Source organism: Vombatus ursinus, unplaced genomic scaffold (assembly GCF_900497805.2).
Source record: "Vombatus ursinus unplaced genomic scaffold, bare-nosed wombat genome assembly UNPS02014830.1, whole genome shotgun sequence".
Lineage (NCBI taxonomy): Eukaryota > Metazoa > Chordata > Mammalia > Diprotodontia > Vombatidae > Vombatus > Vombatus ursinus.
Genome location: NW_020954608.1, coordinates 43,958,744 through 43,981,364, shown reverse-complemented (window position 1 = coordinate 43,981,364; position 22,621 = coordinate 43,958,744). Strand labels below are relative to the sequence as shown.

At 37.8% G+C, this 22,621-nt stretch overlaps 1 protein-coding gene across 1 annotated transcript; it reads left to right on the top strand.

The window, feature by feature from the left end:
* Positions 1 to 7,877: 7,877 nt before the first annotated feature.
* On the top strand, positions 7,878 to 18,924 carry SPX (spexin hormone). Its single transcript, XM_027838853.1, has 6 exons — positions 7,878 to 8,313; positions 8,456 to 8,503; positions 13,467 to 13,547; positions 13,684 to 13,741; positions 15,169 to 15,231; positions 18,840 to 18,924. Exons 2-6 carry the CDS (start codon positions 8,459 to 8,461, stop codon positions 18,872 to 18,874), a joined length of 282 nt encoding a protein of 93 aa, XP_027694654.1. The 5' UTR covers positions 7,878 to 8,313; positions 8,456 to 8,458; the 3' UTR covers positions 18,875 to 18,924.
* The last annotated feature ends 3,697 nt before the right edge of the window (positions 18,925 to 22,621 follow it).

The window sequence follows — 22,621 nt, the reverse complement described above, 5'->3', positions numbered from 1 at the left end:
GTGGTGGTCAAGTGTATCTTTATTCTAAAATTCAAAAAAATAAAGGCAGACAGACATGATAAAGTAAACCACCTCACTTTTTTAATGCACTTTATAATGTGCTTTTTATGAAATTTATCATACACTTAGTACTTCTATAAAGTACTTGGTATAATTCATTTACCAAATCACAGTATTCATGTAAAGTAACTGTATTTTAAAAACATGAATTTTGTGAATAAAGCACCTATATCCCAAGGGTAATTTACTTGTTTTAGATCATCTGGCTTCTGGAAAGAGCTTCCAAGATTGGCAACCTTCATTCAACTTTGTAACTTGCCTCTACAGTCTCAACCTTGTGTATAGAAAGTTATCCACAGTTGAGTTGCATCGCAGTCAGGTAGATAAGTGACTGTAATCTAGGTATTTTAATTTCCCTTTCATTTCAGGCAACTGTTCTTGGCTAAACAATTTCCCTCAGCCTTTTAACTGGTATATGTAATTAAAGGATTTTTGCAGGGTAAAAAATGATACTTCACCTAAAACCATAGTAATTTTCCAGTATGTAGTGTTGGTAGTAACTATGCTTTCTGAAAGCTAGATGGATTTATTTACAGGTAAGGGTATAGTAATCTCAGATTGCTACTACTCTAACTGTTGACAGATCACCTCACCTACCTGGGCCTCAGTTTTTCCAGTTACCAAATGAAAAATTTGAATGAATTATCTCTAGGATCTATTAGACCCTACTTGGTGTATTGTGCTACATGCAGGAGTTTACTGTATATTTGCAGCTATTGAGGGCAGTCATCACAGTTGTCAGTAGTTGCTACAAACAGTTGCAAAACAGATGAAGGAGGAATTCAGGAATTATGTAGGGGGGTTAGGAGTGCCCTTTTTTTTTTTTAATTTGACCAGTATCTTGTGGGTAAGATGCTGTTGATGTATGATGAGTTACTGCTTGTAAGAATAAGGCTAAATGATGAACCACTTCTGTTACACTCTCATCATTATGAACTCTGATCCTTATCTGATCTCAGTCTGTAGTCATTCCACCTCTTCCTCTATCCTGTAAACCCAAACATTCTTTGTCCTCACTGTGATCTCCAATTCTCTGAACTTTCAGTTCTTTTCCAGGCCATCGCTGTTGCACTGACTGAGCTCTTCTCCATCTTGACTCCTTGGTAAAGCAATTCAACTCTACAATGTCCTCCTCCCAAGTCCCTTGCCTCCTTTTTGTCTTGCTGATCTTTCCTGGCCAAGCCTCAACCTTGGATTACTTCCATTATCTGTTTTCCCTCCCTCTTACATGCTGCTGAACAAAGCTGGAGAAGATCACTGAACTATGCTGACTTGAGTCCACTACAAATTTGTTGCGTAATTTCCACTGGGTTCTTATTGTAGCAAGGCAATCCTCCCTACTTAACCTACTATCTCACTCAGTATTGTGGCTTTTCAAATGTTTTTATCCTTCCTCAAATTAAACTTGCCATAGCTTCCCTCCCTCCACCCTTCAGCTGAGAACTTTGCCTCATATTTCACTGGAAAAACTAATGCTATTTGCCAAAAGCTCCCTCTTCTCCCCTCCTCCTCATCTCACTTCACCCAGATCCCACGTTGAGACGTAGTCCATCTCCTTGCCAAGGCACTCCTTCCATGCACAAGTGATCCCATTTTATACAACCTTCTCCAGCAGATCGGCCCTTCTATCCCTGCTTTCTCACATCTTCAATTTCTCCTTATCCTACTGCCTATAAATATGTTCGTGTTCTTCTCCCTACCCCCGAAATTCTCAAAAAAACACTTGCTCTAGCCTTCCTCACTTGCTATTAATTATGCCATACCTCTTCTGCCTTTTGTGGCTAAAACTGAAAAGGCCATCTACAACTATCTAAAATCCTACAATCAGTCCTACTTCCTTTTCTCTTCTTAACTCTGCACTCTGGCTTCCATCTCATCATTCAACTGAAACTGCTCTCTCCAAAGTTGCCAATGATCTCTGAATTGCCAAATCAAATGGCCTTTTCTCCCTCTTCATCCCTCTTGACCTCTCTGCAGTCTTTGACACTGTTGGTCACTGTCTTCTCCTTGATACTTTTGTCTCTAGGTTTTCCCAACACTACTGTTTCCTAGTTTTCCTCCTGCCTGTCTTTTATTAGTTGAGCCTACTAACCGTGGATGTACCCCAAGGCTCTGTCCTAGACCCCCTGCTCTTCTATACCCTTTCATTTGGTGATCTCATCAGTTCTGATGTGTGGGCCACAAAATTCCAATCAACAACAAAGGCAACTGAGGCAGTGCTCTAAACACTATCAAATCAATTTGTTAGGGAGACTGGTGGTCCCTAAGCAATTGAATCCAAGACCTCCCTCTCAATAAAGGATTCCCCTGTCCTGTGGAAAGATGAGCAGCAGAGACTTTCCACAAGCCTTATGAACCTTATTTCAAGCATGGTACATTTAGGAGGGGGGATACAGTGGAGAGTGGGGGTAAAGGTCAGTGCTAATAGAGCAGCACAAGCTAAGCTAAATCCTTACAACCAGTCTATCTAATGCAGTATAAATCTATACATCAATCACAAGTAATACACTCATCAATACAGGATGGGTAAATTAATCATAACTCTTATCTTTACAGCATTGATTAGCATAGCTTAGTTTTACTCTGTTCCCTAATACAATCACTGATACTTATTAAATCATAATCTGGGTAAATATTAATAAGATTGAGTAGGGGTATCAAAATTATCTTCAATTATCTCTATACAAATACTTCTCAGATCTGTTTATCTAGCCTTAACCTGTTTCATGTCTATCTCAAACTGACTGTCTTATAAACCTCAAACTCAACATGTCCAAAACTGAATTCATTATCTTCCCCTTCTCTGCCAACTTTACTCTTCCTTCTCTTCCTAACTTTACTATTATTTTCAAGGGCATCACCATCCTCCTTGTTAGGTTTGCAATGTAGGTGTCATCTTCAATTCCTCCTTCTTTTCTCCCCTTCCTATCCAATCAGTTGCCAAATACTATCCAATCTACCCTCCCAACATCTCTTCCATATGACTTCTTTCCTCTGACACTGCCACCACCCTGGTCAACACCTCAACACCTCACACTCAGACTACTCCTGTAGCCTTTTGGTTGGTGTTCCTGTCTCAAGTCTTCCCACTCCAGACTATTCAGCTTTCAAAATGATCTTCTTGAAGCACCAGTCTGAACATGTTACCTCCCTACCTCTACCCCATTCAACAAACTCCAGTGGTTACCTATTCGAGGATCAAATATGAAATTCTCTGCCTTTGTTTTTAAAGCTTTTCATAACCTGACCCTTTTCTACCTTCATAGTCTTTTTACACCTTACTGTCCTTCAGATAGTCTCTGACCCAGTAACACTGGCATCCCTTCTGTTCTTCTTACACATCATTCTGTCTCCTGAATCCATGGCCAGAATCCTCTCCCTCTTCCTCTCTTCCCCATAGTTGCCCTGGCTTCCTTCAAGTCTCAGATAAAATCCCACCATCTTCAAGAAGCTTTTCCTCATCCCCCTTATTGCTAGTTCCTTCCCTCTGTGATTATCTCCAATTTTTCCAGTATGTATCTTAACATAGTTGTTTGTCTATGCCACCCAATTAGATTGTAAACTTGAGGGCAGTTATTATTTTTGCCTTTTTTTGTACTCCTGGGCAGCTAGGTGGCACAGTGTTGAGAGTGACAGGCCAAGAGTCAGGAAGACTGATCTTTCTGAGCTCAAATTGGACCTCAGATACTTACTAATTGTGTGACCCTGGGAAAGTCACTTAACCCTGTTTGCCTAAGTTTCCATATACATATATGTATGTATGTATGTAAACATGTATATATGTGTGTTATATATACACGTGTGTATAAATATGTGTGTGAGTAACCCTGTTTGCCTCAGTTTTCACATGTGTGCATCTGTATACACATATGTGCATATGTGTGTAAGTATATGTATGTGTGTGTATATATGTGTATATATACATATATATGTAGTCATGTGTTGCTAAAGGTTGGAAAAAGGACAGGTAAGACAGCAGTCTCTGAAATCAGCTCCTTAAACACTGGACAAGAGTACATTTTGATTGATTTTTTTTTCCCTCTAAAGATTGGGCAAGAAGATATGAAACTAAATATATTAAAATATATATATATAAAATACATTATATGTTGTATCACATCTATTTTTATGACATTAGATTTTATATAACATAAATATTATGTACAACATATAAATAATATATAAATATTTTTAAATATATAGCATTTTAATTTTTATTTTTAATAGTACCTTAATATTAGCAAAAATTTGGGGATCTAGTATATTCAAAAACTCAGCAGCAAAGTCAACTAAAATGCAAGTCATGAGTGGTCATTTTTGATCCAAATAAAGGAGAATCAAACCCCTGCTACTGGAGATCCACCACCTCCAGCACCAAGCTGATCCCAGTCCCTCGGACTTCCTAGCATTTCAGCCCCTCCTTCCAGCTGGAGAGACAGCCGCTAAGGTGCTCATACAATCCATGAGAGTGAGATCAGGAACAGAAGTGGTTCAATGCAATCTTATAAATGGAGATTACTTCATCAGCCCTTAAGCATATTCTTACCTTTTAGTCCTAACATTAACTAACAGTTCCTTTCTCATACTTCACACTTAGCACCTCACAAAAGAAATTACAGAGTTAAAAAGGACCTTAGAGACCATACAGGCCAGTCTATATCTGAATTTAGCACAGTTCTTGACACATTTGTTGTTGCTATTGTGCAGTTTTATCTGACTCTTTGTGACCCCATTTCGGATTTTTTGGCAAAGAACTGGCATGGTTTACCATTTCCTTCTCCAGCTCATTTTATAGATGAGGAACTGAAGCAAAAAAGGGTTAAGTGACTTGACGAGGGTCACACAGCTGTGAAGGCCAGATTTGAACTCAGGAAGATAAGTCTTCCTGACTTCAGATCCGTCACTCTATCTGCTGTGCCCCCTAGCTGTCTACCTTGGCACATAGAAGATGCTTAATAAATACTTGTTTCTTCATTCATAAATTATAGCTGAAAAATTCATCACCCTGCAACGAATCTTATGGCTATGAGCCTCTAGGCTGATTATCTAGTCTGATTGGTCCTCGGGCAGCAGGTGTAACAAGCCATCATTAAGCTTATACTAAAAAACTTTCCAACTTAGTAGGACCTACCAGAGCAGTGGGGATTAGTTTTCGAGTATGGGTTGGACTAGATGACTACCGATATCCTTTCCAACTTGGAAATTCTGTGATTCTCTGATGTGTTGGCATAACTTTTGAAAATACAGGATCATCCTCCCACCACAATGAGGCATCTAAGTAGAACTTCAGTGGTGATTTCTATATGATCGAATCTAAAGCAGAGAATTTCACTATGCAAGTGGGATAAATAAGGACTTTTCAAAAATGATGCTGAATTCAGGATCTTTTTAGCAATCACCTCTTTCCTAAACAGATGTCAAGTGCCATTTTTCAGGCAAGCACAGGTTTTGCATTACTAAGTGGTAAAAGCAAAAATCACCTTCAGTGAGCCCTTGTTCAAGAAGACTTGACCATAGCAAAACCTGGTCCAACTATCATCAGAATCAAAATTCATCTTTGGATTTCCCTCAGCTGCTATGCACAGAGTAGACATCTAATAAATGGTTGTTGTTGAATGAATGAATGCATCAGTACGTATAGATGGATGGGTAAATGAATGGATGGATGGTCTTCTTGTTATTTATTAAGTAATTTTCCTATTTCAGCATATTTCTGATTTAGTCATCCCTCTCCAGGCTGCCCTGCTGACTCATTTCCATAAGACCTTCCCTACCGTGCCCTAGAGATCTCTTCACCAGGGAAGGTCACTCCATCTCTGGACATAATCACATTGGAAGTTTCCTCCTCCCCAAGGTTTCACCTTGCTATTGACTGCTTCCTCTGAGAACCTACAATTTAAGAAGGAGGCTCAGGTCAAAGATGATCCTTGTCCAGGTGGCAGTGTTGGCCCATCTACACAGGACTTTCTCTACCATGCTCTCCCAGCCCCTCTGTTTCAGCTCCCTTTGCTGTGTTGTCTTCCCCATCAGAAAGCAAGTTCCTTATGGGTAGGAACCACCTTTCTTCCAGCTTCTGTTTGCATTTCCAGTGCTTAGCACAGTGCTTGGCATATAGTAGTGTTCAATAAATGTTTGTCCATTGACTGACTGGTCACTAAGAATTTAAATGTTTAGTAAGTAAACAAATATATGGCATGTTCCTTTTAGAGTACCTACTGACACTACATTGACTTATATATTGATTGTGTCAAAACAATGTGGATTATTAAAATGACAGCTTTGACATAAAACATTTGCTTTAGAAATCAAGTGGAATTAGTCTAAACAAAATATTGATTTGTTTTTCCTCAAACTTGAACAATAGGTGAGATAATTAAAGAAAACTGTCTTAAGAGAATTATTATTCTTGATCCTCTCTTACTCCTTTTTCAAATGAGTAGGGAAGTGGTGGGGCTATTTTTCAAATGTTCACAGAATTACAGAGCTGTTGGGTTTCAAATATTATATTATTTTATCTGATAGTGTGAGTATAATATTCCTGTGCTTTTTTAAGCAGATGCCTTATTTCAAGGATTCTTGATTTTGTTGGTGTGAGTACTCCCTTCACCAAGGTAAATTGCAACTCCTTTCTTAATTAACATGCAGTCTTCAAGTTTTACTTTGTCTGAGGATTTCTTCTTTTTGAAGCCAATGTGGTAGGAACAATAACAACTCACCTTCCTTACTTAGTGAGGCTGGTCCTTGGACCACAGACATATAGTCCATCACTGGATAGTGCTCAAAACCTTTTAACGTATTAAGATCTATCAAAGCTTAACTATGCTGGTGCAGCATTTAAGATGCCAGAGTCACCTTCCATCCCATGATAAGGAAATGGAATAGGGTATTATTTAAGAAAAGGAGACCTTAAATGTGAAATTCTTAACTTCTGATGAAAAGAGAAACATTGGAAACATGTAAACTGAAGGCAGATTTATTGGGCCCAATAATGATAATGAATGCATTCTTTTATTTTACATTTGGGAGCCATGATTGTATAAATTCTGTATAGGACTTGCTTTATGAACTCTCCACTGTAATATATTAATGGCTATCTTCGTCTGAGTATTTAATTGTTCACAGGAGACAAACTTCAAGAAAGGCACTAGCAAAAAAAAATCTATGGCCTCAGATATCTATTTAAAAAGATGACTATTTTTGATTGTGTCAAAACAACTCTTCTTTGATATGGATTATTAAAAAAGATGACAGATTTGACATAAAACACTTGCTTTAGAAATCAAGTGGAATTAGTCTAAACAAAATATTGATTTGTTTTTCCTTAAACTTGAACAATAGGTGAGATAATTAAATGACTTGACTTTGATAGGCTTGGCTTTTCTCAAAAATGTGAGAATCTAAGACAACTCCAAAACACTCATGATGGAAAATGCTATCCACATCCAGAAAAAGAACCATGGAGTCTAAATGTAGGTGGAAGCATACTTTTTGCTCTCCTTTTCTTTTGCTGTTTTGTTTTATTTCTTCTTTCTCGTGGTACCTCCCATTAGTTCTAATTCTTCTATACATCATGACTAATGTGAAAATATGCTTAATATGAATGTATAAGTAGGACCTATATCAGATTACATGCAGTCTTAGGGAGAGGGGAGGAGAAGGAGGGGGAGAAAATTAAAAACTCAAAATCTGATGGAAGTGAATGTTGAAAACTAAAAATAAATAATTTTTAAAATGCAAAAAGTGTGGATAATAAGCCACTGTACACACACACACACACATTTGTATGTATTTATATAAACATATGTGTGTGTACATACATATGTGCCAAAATAGAGAGAATTGAAAAAGCTTGGTGTAACCTGGATGTACAAGATCCAAAGGGAAACATTTTGTGGGATCTTTACACCCAAAGCTTTCTTCCTTCTGGGTTAGCCTGAAGATCATTATAATGTCCCGAGCTGTGTTCTTGACTGTCTGTTCCCATCACTTGCTTTGACTTTGATTGTTCCTACCTTCCAGGTTTTATCTTTGAAGGTCCCTGCTCCATTCTGATTGCTTTTATCCTTGATTGTTCTTTCCCACTCCTGATGTCTTAATTTATCCTCAAGCCATCCCTTGTGTGAGTTAGAATGCACTCATAATAACTGCTTTTAGCTCATCTGCCTTTTCTAAGTTCAACTTGCATGCCATGGAGATGAGATGTACAAGTAGACACCACCCAAGAATCCAACAACAAGTGACATTTTGGAAAGTGTGAGTACATTGCTGTGCTAATACAGAACTGGTATGGTGAAATGACTCAAATTCCCCCCCCCCCCCGATGATTTCCTTCTCCCATGACTCCAAGAAGATGAAGGAAGAACTCCCATTAACTGAGTAACTGTTCTTTCCTCAGGAGATGGGGACTAAAGCAGGAAGTCAATTTCTTCGGCAGCTGGCAGTGGTCAGTACTAGCTAAGTATGTCCACAAATTCAATACCTCCTCCTTTGTTTTCTGTTCTTCACTGCTCTCATTAATTTTCCCACTATATAAAGAAAACTACTGGTTGCTAATCCTAGTCTCATGGTTAAAGTTGGCAGTACTATGAGCCTAGGCAGAAATCAAAGAAAAAAAGACTCCATATGCTCCAGACTGTCAAAAGGGTTCATGACCAAAGGGTCTAGATGTAGTAGAACGAATTTTTGAAAGCCAACCAGTGTCTGGGAAAAGGGATCCTTTACTGATGTACATGTTGTTTCCCCCTGGTGATTGGTTTCTCATTTTTCACTTCTATTCTTTACCTCTAAGGCTCCCCACATGAGCCCAGTGATGCATGAGGGAACAATTATCGTACTCCATGTGATAGATGTAGATGAGGATTTATTCAAGAGGAACCACCTGAGCAGCCCTGATCTCACTTATATCACTCATATCTACTTACCCGTGGTGGTTCTGTCCTTGGCAACTGATTTTTGAGGGTTTGTTTTTCTTTTTTTCTTTTTCCTTTTGCTCTCTCTCTCTCTCTCTCTCTCTCTCTCACACACACACACACACACACACACTGTGTCTCTCTCTCCATCTCTGTCTCTGTCTCTCTCTCTGTTTCTGTCTCTCTCTGTCTCTGTCTCTGTCTCTCCCTCCCTCCCTCCCTCCTTCCTCTCTTTCTCTCTTCCTATTTCTGCTACTGGGAGTTAAGCTTTGTTTTTGTAAAACCTGTTTGAATTTATCTGATTTCATTTTTATTCATTTTATTTTGCTTCTAAAAAAAAAACAAAACTCCCCACTTCAGAAGATTATGTTTTATTTTGCCTTTTCTTTCTCCTCAGTGACCAGATTTTTCTTTAATCTTTTTGGAATGCATTAAATCTTTTTTAAAAAATTTCAATTTCCCATGTAGAGATTTTATTGTAATTTCTGGTTGTTTGTTGTATTTTTAAACAACATTTATTCCAGGAAAGTCCTATCCCAATTTTATTTTTTTATTTTATTAGCTGTTATATCTAAACCTTTATCCAACAAGTTCTTTTCTTATATTCTACTGGCAAAATAGGACATAGTTGAGTTTCTTCTATTTCTAATTAAACAGAGGGGTATGGCAAGAGAAGAAAAAAGAGGCCCACAAACCAGTGTATTCCTTGTGAAGGGGTGCAAATACATTATTGATCAGGCCCTGTAGTTCCATATGATGGCTCTGAATGACGGTGCTACCTACCTCAGAGGAAATATGTTGTTTTCGACTTTATTAAACTGTCTGTTCTGTTTCCTGGTCTCTGCAACTATAGCCGTCAGAGGAGCTGTGCTCCTCTGATCTCTAGGTGTCCCAAACTTCTTGACAGCTGCTAGTTCTCAAACCCTCTTAACTCAAGCTGCCAAGGTCAATCTCCCCCTCCCATAAGAAGCTTTCTTATTTGGTCTGTGGAAGTTTGTATGAGGGGTTTAAATTTAATGGCTGCTCATCCTAGCAGGGCTGAGTCACCTGCTTTCTTCCTTTAAAGAAAGTGGGACTCTGGCCTCACTCTTTATGAGACATCTCAAAGGGGAACAAACGAAACATTTCAAATAGAGAGCCAGAAAACAGAGTTGTCCCTTTTGAAGCCTGAGTAGGCTTCCTGACCCAGTGATCAGTCCTCCCTCTCCGGGGGAGGGAGTGGGGGAGTGGTGAAGGGGGAAGGGAATGGGAAGAAATGGACCAATCAGAGTTTAATGTCTTCATCCAAAAAAGCCAAGTCCTTCACTCCTAAGCATGTGTGTCTCCAGAAGTGGCCACGTGCAGGTTAGGCCTACCTGCTCCATAGGATAGCTACTGCTTCTTCCTTCCTCTATCCCTCCTTCCTTTTTTCCTTCATTCCTCCATCTTTCCTTCTTTTTTCTTTCATTCTTTTCTTCCTTCCTTCTTTCCTTTTTCTACTTATCAATATACCACCACCACTTTCAAGAAACCTTTTCTGCCATTCACAGTGACATTTTCCAAAACTTATTCTAATGTCTTTTTTGATTAATTTTCTTTCTCTTTTAATTAATTCTCTTTCTCCACTTAGCTCTCTTTGTGGAAACATTCCCCAGGGTTCTGTAATCAGCCCTTTCTCTTTCTAACCCCCTTAGTGATCTCCTTCAGTCATGTGTCTTGAATTATAACCATCATGCAAATGCCTCCAAGGTCTTTAGCTTCAACCCTGATCTTTCCTCTGAGCTTCAGACCAACATTTCCCATTACCTTTTGGACATCTCTATTTCCATTTTTAACTATCATATCTAACTTAATCTATCCAAAAACAAGCTTATCATATTCTCCTCAATCATAATAATAACTCACATTTAACTAATGCTTTAAGATTTACATAGTGGGGCAGTTAGATGGCGCAGGCCCTTGAGTCAGGAGGACCAGAGTTCAAATCTCGACTTCAGACACAAACACCATAACATGTCTAGCTGTGTGACTCCAGGCAAGTCACTTAACCCCAATTGCCTCATCAAAAAAAAAAAATGATTTACATAGTAATTTCTTCCTAACAACCCAGTGAAACGGGTATTATTTTAGGCACTTGATATCACTCATATGAACCTCATACCTAGTTTTCTTGCCTTAAGGCTCCCCACATGAGCCCAATCTATCCAAGACATAGAATAAGAATTACAGATGCTCAGAGCTGCAAAGGACATTACAGGGTGCTCTTGTCTAGCCTTGTACCTAAACAAGAATCTTCTCAAGAATATAAGGATAAATGATCATTCATCCTTCGCTCAACTACCTCAAGTGAGGGGGAACTCACCACCTCTCAAGACTATACTCAGTTTTTGTATAGTTAAGTTTTTTCCTTACATTAAGCCTAAACTTGGCCTCTTGGTAACTTCCACCCACTGCTTCTAGTTCTACCTGATGGGTCCAGACAGGTTTATTCCCTCTTCCATGAGGCTGCCTTTCAAATATTTGGAGAGAGCTATCATATGACCCTTCCCAAAATCCTTCCAGGCTAAATATTCCCAGTTTTTTTTTTCAACTAATCCTCACATAGCATGAATCTAAGTCTTTTATGATCTTCTTGATCCTCCTCTGGACAATCCAGTTTTTCAATGTCCTTTCTGTTTGTTTGGTTTTTTTAAGCAATTGGGGTTAAGTGACTTGCCCAGGGTCACACAGCTAGTAAGTGTCAAGTATTTGGTCTGAGGCCGTATTTGAACTCAGGTCCTCCTGACTCCAGGGCCAGTGCTCTATCCACTGTGCCACCTAGCTGCCCCTTCAATGTCCTTTCTGGAATGTGGAACTCAGAACAGAACATAATACTCTAGATGTGGTCTGACCAGTGCAGAATATGGCAAGACTATCACTTTCCTAGTTTGGAGTACTATGCTTCTCTCAATGCATTAATTAGCCTTCTTGATTTCTAAGATTACATCATCAGAACAATCTTCCTAAGCACTACCCGAGCTAAATTGATCCCCTGCTCAAAATTCTTCAATCACTTTTCATTCCCTACAGAATAAAATTCAAATTCCTTAACTTAGTCTTCAAAAGCCTCCATGATCTGCCTTTTTATAACCTTGTCTATTACCACCTTCCATACATTACTCTCAGGTCAAATTGCATTACTAAGCATTCCCCCAAAAATTTAATTAATTATTGGTCTAATGCCATTGTTCATTGTCATCTCTACATAGAAAACCTGCCCCTCCGAAATGCTACCCCTTAAAATCATATCCATCCTTTAAAGTCTGCTTAAATGACAGCACATTTATTAAATCTTTCCTGTCTCCAACTCCTATGGCATTTTGAACTTTTTTATACCCTCCTCCTTGCACCTTTTACAGTGTTTTATACATAGTAAGCACTTGAATGAATGATGTCAGTCAAATAACGAGTCCATGACACAAAGTCATATTGAGATTCCCTCACACTTTAACTTCTCAAAAATTGAGCCAATGTTTAGTTGTAGCACCAATTATAGCTTGAATAGTAAATAGATTGCTTGACCTGGGGTCAAAATGACTTGGGTTCAAATCTTACCCCCCCACACACACACAATAGCTGTGTGACCTTGGACAAGTCACCTTATGTTTCTAAGTCTAATTTGCCTCATGTGAAAAATGGAAATAATAAGATCATCTATCTCACATTTCTATAAGCCACAAATGAGATATTGTATGTAGAATACTTTGGAAATCTTAAAGTGCTATGTAAATGTCAATGATATCATTCAACTTTTGTTTCTGCGCAGAGTCATTGATCATTTAGAAGACAATGATGTTTCCTTGAAAATTAGTGGGACAAACTGAGTTGATGATGCTGATGTATTCAGAAGGTTGCCTGGCTGACGTGGCTGAGTAGCTAAACTGAGAGTGTCTACCCTTTTAATCATCTTGACTTCCTGCTGGCTAATCTCCCAGGAAGAGTCATCAGACCTCTTTCTCTATCTCCAGGGCTGACGAGAAGTCCCTTTAGACACTCACTCTGAAAGAAATGGAAAGGTGTCCATTGACAGGGAAGATTTAAAAAGGTCCCTGTATTCAAATTGGTTCAGATAAGTTTTACCAGAGAATCCTGGCAGGAAGTAACAATGAAAGTAGGTGAGGTTTTCCTTTACCACAGAGGAAAGCTTACTTCTTGTTAACAATTTTCATCTTTAGTCAATAAGCATTTCAGAGGGTGGAGAGTATTTTAATAATTATATTTTTAGAATATAGTTTCATCATATTAAAAAATATTTAACAATATTTAAGAATTGAACAGAGCTTGATAATTATGCTAATATTCATTGATTAGTATTGTTGATCCATTTTTTCCTTTATTCTTTTTGGAAAGAACATTCATTACATCTTGTGGTCTTATTGTAAAATTTATATATTGAGCATCATAACAGCACGAGGAGAATTTGAAATGTCACAACACAAAACAAATATATATAACCAGGGTCCTTGTTTCTCTTTGTAGGGAATCCAAAGTCTGAAAGCTTCTGGCCTGGCCTTGCTCCTGGCAGTTTCATTTATCTCTCTCTCCTGTTGTGCTCCCCAGGTAACCCCATTCTTTAAAAGTGGAATCCTCTAAATCTGTATGCAGTTATTCTTTTGTGATTGGCCTTTCTGTTTTTAAACCCACAGAGGACTGAATCATAATGTCCAATTAACTGTTCTTCTCCCTGGATTTGTAGAGACTTTTTGAAAGAAGAAACTGGACTCCTCAAGCTATCCTCTACCTTAAGGGAACTCGTAAGTACTAACCAAAACAAACAAACAAAAAAGGGCTTTCATTTTGTGAGCTATTTATTCAGTGAGAGCAAGAGTCCATAGCAAAAGATGCGGAGGAACTCTGACAGGCTACTCTTTTTGCCTTGCAATTTTAAAAATGTCTTTTAAAATTAAACAAGACTGCAGAACTGAAAAAGTAAAATTTTTCAGCTAATTAGAAATTTTCACAGGCTCTAAAAGCTGGCTTTGCACTTGCATCCCAATATTCTTGGGAGGAGAGAACTGGGCTCTTAGATTGGTTACAAGATAACATTTCCAGCTCTTGAACATAACTGCCACAGCGTGTAGTCCCAGTCTATATATTGGGGTGCTCTGCCAGCCTTCAAATGTGTCAGATCCTGTGGGTTAGTATGCTGAAAGAGGGAGATCATCTTTATGTGAATTGGGAACCTGATCTTTAGCCAAGTTAATGCCTAAAGAAGCGCCGAAATTATCACAGGGCAGACTGCTTTTTATTTGCTTTTGTATCACCTTCATTTCTGAATATATTCTTCCTCTTCGCCTTAACCAGCCAGATACATTGTTTATCAGGATTTAAGAAAGAAAAAAAAGATAGAGGGAAGTAGTTCTGCCAAACCAACCAACACATCAGCTATATGTCACAATATGTGCAATATTCCACATCTATAGGTCCCCACCTTTCCAAAGAGTAGATGGATGGACGTTTTTCTCAACTTTTCTTGATCAAACTTGGTTCGTTATAATTACATTCAGTTTCATGTTTATTTTCTTTTCCTTTACATTGTTGTTGTTTTTGTATGTTGTTTTCCTGGTCTTGCTTACTTCACTCTTGCTGTGCGTCAGTCCACAAACATCTTCAGGGCAGAGTTTACAGCAAAAAAAAGCCAAATTCATTTTTTAAAAATTTAAAAACCCTTCTCCCATCCTTTTCTCTTCCCTCCCCTCCCCAGGTCCCAGAGAGGCATTTTTCTTTCTTTCTGGAGTCAATCAGGGTTAAGTGACTTGCCAAAGGGCACACAGCTAGTAAGTGCCAACCATCTGAGGATGGATTTGAACTCAGCTCCTCCTGACTCCAGAGTTGGTGCTCTATCCACTGCACCACCTAGTAGAGGTGTTTTTCAAAATTCCTATCAATCACCTTCAGGCTGAAACTTAGAGAAAGAGTTCCATTGGGTGAGATTCTAGGATTTATTGAGGGAAGTCAGAGAGATTATTTCCCCTTCCCTGTTACCTAGCAGGACCAAGCCATCCTCCCAAGTGTATGTGTTACACACACAATGAGATAGCAGCTATTCAACTTAGCTGCCCCTCTCCAAAGCTGCAGCCAGCATCCCCCTGAGGCTATCCGAAACTCCAATCTGCTTCTCTAGTTTTGTTGTTGTTGTTGTTTGTTTGTTTATTTGTTTTTGTGTTGTTTTGTTTTATAGAAGGCCGTCAATTCATTTCAGAGGAGAACCAGAGGAAAGATCTCTACAACAGACTACAGCTGGGTAAGAGAAACAGAAACAGAGATACCAGATGCCTTTGAGTTGGAAGGGAGTCAGAGATTATTTTATCTGATTATTAGATAATTCAATAATTTAAAACTCACTTTGTAATCTAATGTCTGGAGAAGTTACATGACTTGCCCATGATCACACAGCATTCCTTAGAACAAAGGTCCCATGACTCCAAATCCAGTGCTCTTTCCATTTCATCCTGGAAAGGGGGAGTGTACTTTGCTATGATTCATTGCATCATAAAATGTTGGAGTGGAAAACGAAGTGAAACCATATAGTCCAATTCATGTCCGGATAAAGAAACTGAAGCTGAGAAGTCAAGGTAATTTAACAAAATAAATGTAGAGTTGGAATTAGAATTTTGTGTCTATTGACTTATATGTGCTGGGCTTACCATTGTTCCTGTCAGTCAATGGGCATTTATGAAGCACTTACTACATGCAAGGCACTGTGCTAAGAACTATATCAAGAAAAGGAGATAGGTTTCATGCCTAAACAGATTCATTTCCACAAGAAAAGACAATTTAGCCCTGTGCTCAAGTGGGACATTTTTCTTGTGATTACTACTGGTCATACCAACAACAAAACAGCTTGCTCTCTGCTCAACTGCAGTCACAAAGGGGAGCAGTTAGGGATGAAGGTCAGGCAGGGTTCACAATTTCACCGCTGCAGGCTGTGCCAAAATCAACAGGCATAAAAGTGAGATACATGGGCAACCAAAAGCAGATGTGTTTAAAAAGTAGGAGGAGGAGTGGCCTTAGATTTTTAGGAAAAAATGACACAGTTACTTCATTAGAACAACCTTTGTTTAAATTACATTCTTAAAAGTCTAGATGTGCTCTAATTCCTCTGCATTGAAAAAGGTTGATTCTGGGCATAAGATTTAAGTGCCAGAATCTTTATAGGGAGATGAAGGTGGCATAGTGAATAGAAAGCCAGTGCTGCAGTCAGGAAGACTTGGGCTGTAGTCCTTCCTCTGATACATGTCGGCTATATGATCTCAGGCAAGTCATTTAAACTTTCAGGGCCCCACTTTTAGACTGTTAAGTTTCAGAACAAATGCTGATTGGTGGGAAGGAGTTAATTCACTGGATGTTTTCTACAGTAATGAAACTGACAGGACTATATATATATGTGTGTGTGTGTGTGTGTATCTATATCTATATACACATGTTTATTATGTGTATATATACATGTGTATTACACATGTGCATGCATATATATGTTTATATTCTTTGTTATATCATATATGCATGCCTTGTGTATTTGTGTATATGTATGTATGTATGAAAGTGTGAATCAAATACACTTATTAAGCTAATGATATGTGTCTGGGACTGAGAAGGGCTGGGCATATTATGCAAAAATAAAGTAACCCCTGTCTTTAAGGAACTTATATTCTTTTGGAGTCAGATGCCATCTATATTATAAGTATATAACAGAATAAATACAAGGTAACCATTTTAGGGGAAGGTACTAGCAGTTAAGGTTGGTCAGGAAAGGTTTCAGGTAGGTGTCCCTTGAGCAAAGTTTTGAATAAAAGGAGAGATTCTAAGACTCACAAAGGTGTCTCTTCAGCATTCCAGGCATGAGAGAGAGCTGGGGGCAGAGTAAAGTATAGTAAGATTGGAAAGGCAGGCTGGAACCAGATTGTACGTGAAAACTAAACAGTGGAGTTCATATTTGATCCCAGAGACATTAGACAACCATTTCAGGAAGAGAAAAGTGGATTTGGATAGGAGCACAGAAGACAAGTTGGCTAACCTTGACACTACTATGATTGGGTTGCCATTTCTTTCATTTCAGATGCATGTCTATTTCCTCTCCCCATTTTCGTGCTTAAGATGATTTTTAAAAAGCATCTCATGGCTCGTATTAAATTATGGGGCTTTTTTTTAAAGGCACACCTACCTCCACTTCTGCAAAGAAAAAAAATCACCATGTGTCCTATGTAGTCCTCAAATATTGTAGAAGAGCGAGAATTGTAGCACACATGCTGTTATTGCTGTTCCTGGTACATCCTTATCAAAACTGTAGCTAGGGCAGGACAGCTAGGAGGTTGCCAAATTTCAAAGGAAGTAAACATTTGCACCAGTTGAACTTTCCACTTGGTCATGCGCTTCTCCAGCAGTGGCCTAGACTGTCCCAGGTTTTGTGTCTTCCCAACACTACTCCAAAGGTGATCAGACTATAAGTTTTAGAGCTGCTTGCTCCAGGCACCAATATTGCTAGTTACAACTTTGATCATTGCTACACTGTTGTCTGCAAATGTTCTTGTTACTCTGAAAAGCTAGTGATCTTGAAATTACTTATTATGAAGAAAATATTAGCTTACTGAATGCCTGCCAGTGAGTATAGGACATATCACAATGTTGAGAATATATGGCAAGTATCCAATATGCTTCTCTTGAATAGGATTAATCTGACAGCAAACCATTTTGTAATTTTTTTTATTGTTATATCATTTTTTAAGGAGGCAATCAGGGTTAAGTGACTTGCCCAGGGTCACATAGCTAGTAAATGTATGAAGCCAAATTTGAACTCAGGTCCTCCTGACTCCAGAGTCGGTGCTCTACTTTAGAGCTGAAAGGGACCTCAGAGACCTATAATCTGTCCAGCCCCCTTGTTTTCCAGTCTTCCCGTTGATTTTCAAATTTCAACTTCCTCAAATCAAATTTCATAAATCAGATTAAACCAGAAAAACATTTTTTCCTTATGCCAAATTAAATTTAACACTATTTTAGCGTTTATCAGACACTTGTCCATTTTATATGGTAACGATACTGCAAATCAAGAGTTATCACGTTCATGCTGAGTTAGTGAAGTTTCCATTTATCCAGGAGTGAAAAGCATGTAAAGAAAAGATAGAGGGCATTCTCCAAAGCGTGATCACATCTACAGCATCCTAGTCACATAGACAGGAAAGGCTCAGACCTGTCCTTTCATCTAAGACTGACTCTCTCCAATATGCCATGATGCTTCTCTAAATTTTCACAATACAAAATTAGTGTAAGTTATATTACGCTATAAACTATTTCCAAGGAAGTGTCTAAATCTTTTAATAAATCATAGATTTAGGCCCAGAAGAACCCTTAGAGGCAACCAAGGCCAACTCCTCCCATTTTGTAGTGGGGGCGGTTAAACGGCAACGTGCCCAGAATCACACAGTAAATGTCAGAGGCAGGATTGAACTCTATCCACTGTAGCCACCTTGCTGCTCAAAATCCAGTATATTGAATAAAATAAGGCGGCCACCAGCTGGACCTTTGAAATCTTTTATTTTATATAGACTTTGCTTTTCACCATATTTATTAGATCAGTCTAGACATGGTGCAGTGCATAGAGCACCAAGGCTGAAGTCAGGAAGACCTGAGTTCAAATCTGGCCTCAGACACTTACTAGCTGTGTGACCCTGGGCAAATCACTTTACCCTGTTTGCCTCAATTTCCCCATCTACAAAGTAGGGATTGTAATTGCACCTGCCTCCTAAGGTTGTTATAAGGATCAAGTAAGGTGCTAATTAGTAAGCACTATATGAGTGTTAATTATTATTATTATGTGATGAGAACATTTGTTTACATTTTATTTCTCCGGAAAAGCGCCGCCAAAGCCTAAACCCAATACCTATTTCTGAAGCTGTCACCATGTTCTTTGAGTTCCTGCAGAAACCACCAGAAGAAGGTAGATATGTAATGAACCCTTTCAAGTGAGACAAGCAGAATTTTGTATACTTTCTTAGAGACCATTTTGAATATAACAAAGTAGCTTCATTCTTGTTTTGAACTTCTTTAATTCTTTAATTTTTATAGTTATAGCCCCAGAAATTCACAGCAATGTTTGTTGTGAAGAGGCCAGAATACTGAAATTATAATAATCCCTCAAAACAAACAAAACAAAACAAAAAATTCCTTAGTCAGATTGTATAATTTAATATGAATTTCACAATTTAACACTTACTAGGGCTTCTGTTACTTCAGAAAAATTTTTATCTCCCTTTTATAAACTGAAGTGATAACTTGCATGGAGTTGGGAGGGGAGAAGCCCCTCTCTCTTAATGTACCATTAAAGATAATGATTCAGTTCCACAAAGAGGAGCAAATATAAAGTTTATAGCCAAAACTAATTTTATATCACAAGAATGAGACACAGTCTGGCACAAGGCTGGCTCTTTCTACTGAAAGAGCATGGGATTTGTAATCTGGGGACCTGGGTTCAAAAGCTGACTTTGTCACTTTAGTAGTTGTGGGACCTTAGACAAGACACTTAATTTTGCTAGGCCTCAGTTTCCTCATCTATGAAATGAGAGGTTTAGGAGATGTCTACTATGGTCTGGTAACTATGACATATTTACATCATGTCTTGAATCTGAAAACTAATAAAAATGTAGTATGGGAAACAGGAAAGTTTTGCTAATGAACCACTGCTGCAGACCCCACCCTGAATTAGTGTGGTTCAATGGATGAGAAACTGGACTTGGAGTAAGGAAGACCTGTGTTCAAATCCTGATCCAGGCACTTACTACCTGTGTAACCCTGAGTAAGTCTCAACCTTCCTATGCCTCCATTTCCTCATCTGTAAAAAGAGGTAGATATTCATAATGGCCTTTAAAGTCCTTGCTAACTCCAGATCTATGATTCCATCTGAACTTCAAGAAGTTTATTGTAAGCACTTCTTAGGTCTGCTGGTCATGGTTGGGGATGTAACAAAAAAAAAGTCATAAAAATAATAATAACTCAAAGTTCTATAGGATTTTATGACTGGCAAAGCACTTCCTTACCAAAAACCTTACTTTCAGTGTCAAGTTTAAGGCTGCACTAAGACTTTTGGGACATCCTGTCTTAGTTTCCCTGTTTCATAGATGAGGAGCTAATGCTCACAGAGTCACAGTCAGGACTGATCCACAATCAATGTGAGTAATCAGTAGAAGAATTCTAGCATTTTTCCCCCTCATATAATGCCAACAGTTCCTGGACAAGGTATACACACACACACACACACACACACACACACACATGCATGCACGCACTTTTTTTTTTTTAAAGAAAATGTTTTATTTAAAGTGCTAATTACCATTACCATTACATGGTGTTCAATACAGGCCTAATTTGCCCTTTTGTTCCAACTGGGATTCCCTTTATGTTTAAAATATACTATGTACAAGACAGCAATGGTTACTGGAATAGTCCTATTTATATGATTAAATCATAGGTAGAATTGCAGACATGAAAATTTTAAAAAATACATCAACTTTTAAATAAATACAGTATAATGACAAATATGTACAAATACTCCATACAGTTATGTCCTTTGTATTAAATTTAGAAAATTTTATATAGGATTATGCACAAAAGATGACTTGACTATATTTGAGTATCAGGACAATGGTAACAGGTTTTTTTTTTAATTCTAATGGATTTAATAGGCCACATGTCTCTTTAATCAATTGTTGCTCATACATAGGCATCTAAATTATTTCAATATACATAGTTTAATTGGTTTCTTCAACAACTTAATATCAATCCATTGTACATCTCAGAATGTCAAGACATAGTCTTGGTGAATTTCATATTGCACCATACAAAGAAGGCATTTTTAGTGGTACTCCTTGTAATTTCTGTACCCTCTCAGGAATGACTTTTTTCTAAATGGGCAGTATTAGATTTTTTTTTTAGCATTAGATTTTCAAACAAACAAAAAATCCAATAACTCTGTGTGCATGGCCTTAATTTAAAGATAAATGAATGCTGCATAGACTTCCAAGAATGTTGCAAGATATTTATCTGTATGTATGTTATGGACCCAAAACAAATAGGCTTTGAGATGTTAGTTAAGTCTTATTTTCTTTAAACAGGAGAATTGATCACAAGTTTGAACTTGCAGTAGTATGCCCCTCTCCTTCCCTATCATGTTAATAATTGCTGCTTAAATTGAAATCAGGGGTTTTGATTAACTAGGATTTTACTTTGAGACATTTGGTGATGGCATCAACGAACAAGTAAACACATTCAACTTTCTTCAGAACAATTAGAAAATATACATGAAGTTTTTTCTGACATTATCCCAGCAGGTTTTTGTGTACCATGAAGTTTTCCTCAGAAGTATACTTTATAAAGAATTGAATTTTATAGGACAGAAATAAATAAGTAAACTTTTTTTCAGTTTGTTAAGATTGTTTAGCACAGAATAAAATGATAAATTTTTAAATTTTAAATTTAATTAAATTTAAATTTAAATTATTCAGAATAAAAGGAAACAGTAAAATAAATTAATTTTTCATTTAAAAATATTAAGATCTTCTAGAAATAATACTTCAATGCCTGAATGAAAGATGCTGGTGCTGAAAACAGATTTATTAAAAACATCACACAATGGCCACATGACTCTGGGATACACACTGACATTTTATTTGTAGTTCGTTGATATTTACAAACACTTTATTTAAATTATTTCCCTTCATACTTACAACAACTCTGTGAGGTAGAAATTACATGTATGAATATCTTTTGAGGAATCTGACTTGCCCATTGTTATACAACTAGAAAGTATTGATTGTATATCAGATTGCTTACTGTCTCAGGGAGGGAGAAAAAGAAGGAGAGAAGGAGGGATAGAATTTAGAACTCAAAACTTTAAAAAAAAATGTTAAAAATAGTTTTAACATGTAATTGGGGGGAAAATAAAATATTGTTCTAAAAAATAAAGCATACAAAAAGAAAGCATTGGTTGGAAGTAGGTTTTGAATCTAGATGTCTCCTGATTTGAAGTCTTATGCTCTTTCCACTATCCCATACAGCTTCATAATAGAATTTTCAAAATTATTGTTATGGCATACATATATGAAATAATAATGATTTAAAGCAATCAATAAGGAAGCATGAAAAATGTGTGGTACAGATTATTTATAAGTGCTTTGGTTATTGAGAATGAGGAAACAATCATTGTGGACTGAGAATAATTTTTGTAAACGAAGTGGGTCTTGAGCTGGACCTTGAAAGAAGAAGAGGGCAGGATCCATTCTTGGTAGGAGAAATAGAATGAGGAGGAATGATACCTGCAAGGGAAGAGGGGCAGTGGTGGTGGAAGGTGAGAGAGGTAAGGTCAACTAGTCTATTTGGAATGAGAATCCATCTCCAAATATCAGGAGAGAGGATTAAACAAACAAGGTGGGGAGAATTGCTGGGAGGCCTTAAGCAACATGGTGAGAAGTTGGCACTTGATCTGATAAGCAGTTGTCGAGTGCAACTTTCTCATTCTGCAGTGAAGAAACCAAGGCCTAGGAATTTGCTCAAGGTCACATAGGCAATAAATGTCAGAATTGGGACTGACTGCAAAGCCAAGACTTTTCCTACTGTACCTCACTGCAGTGCTTTTGGAAGATTAA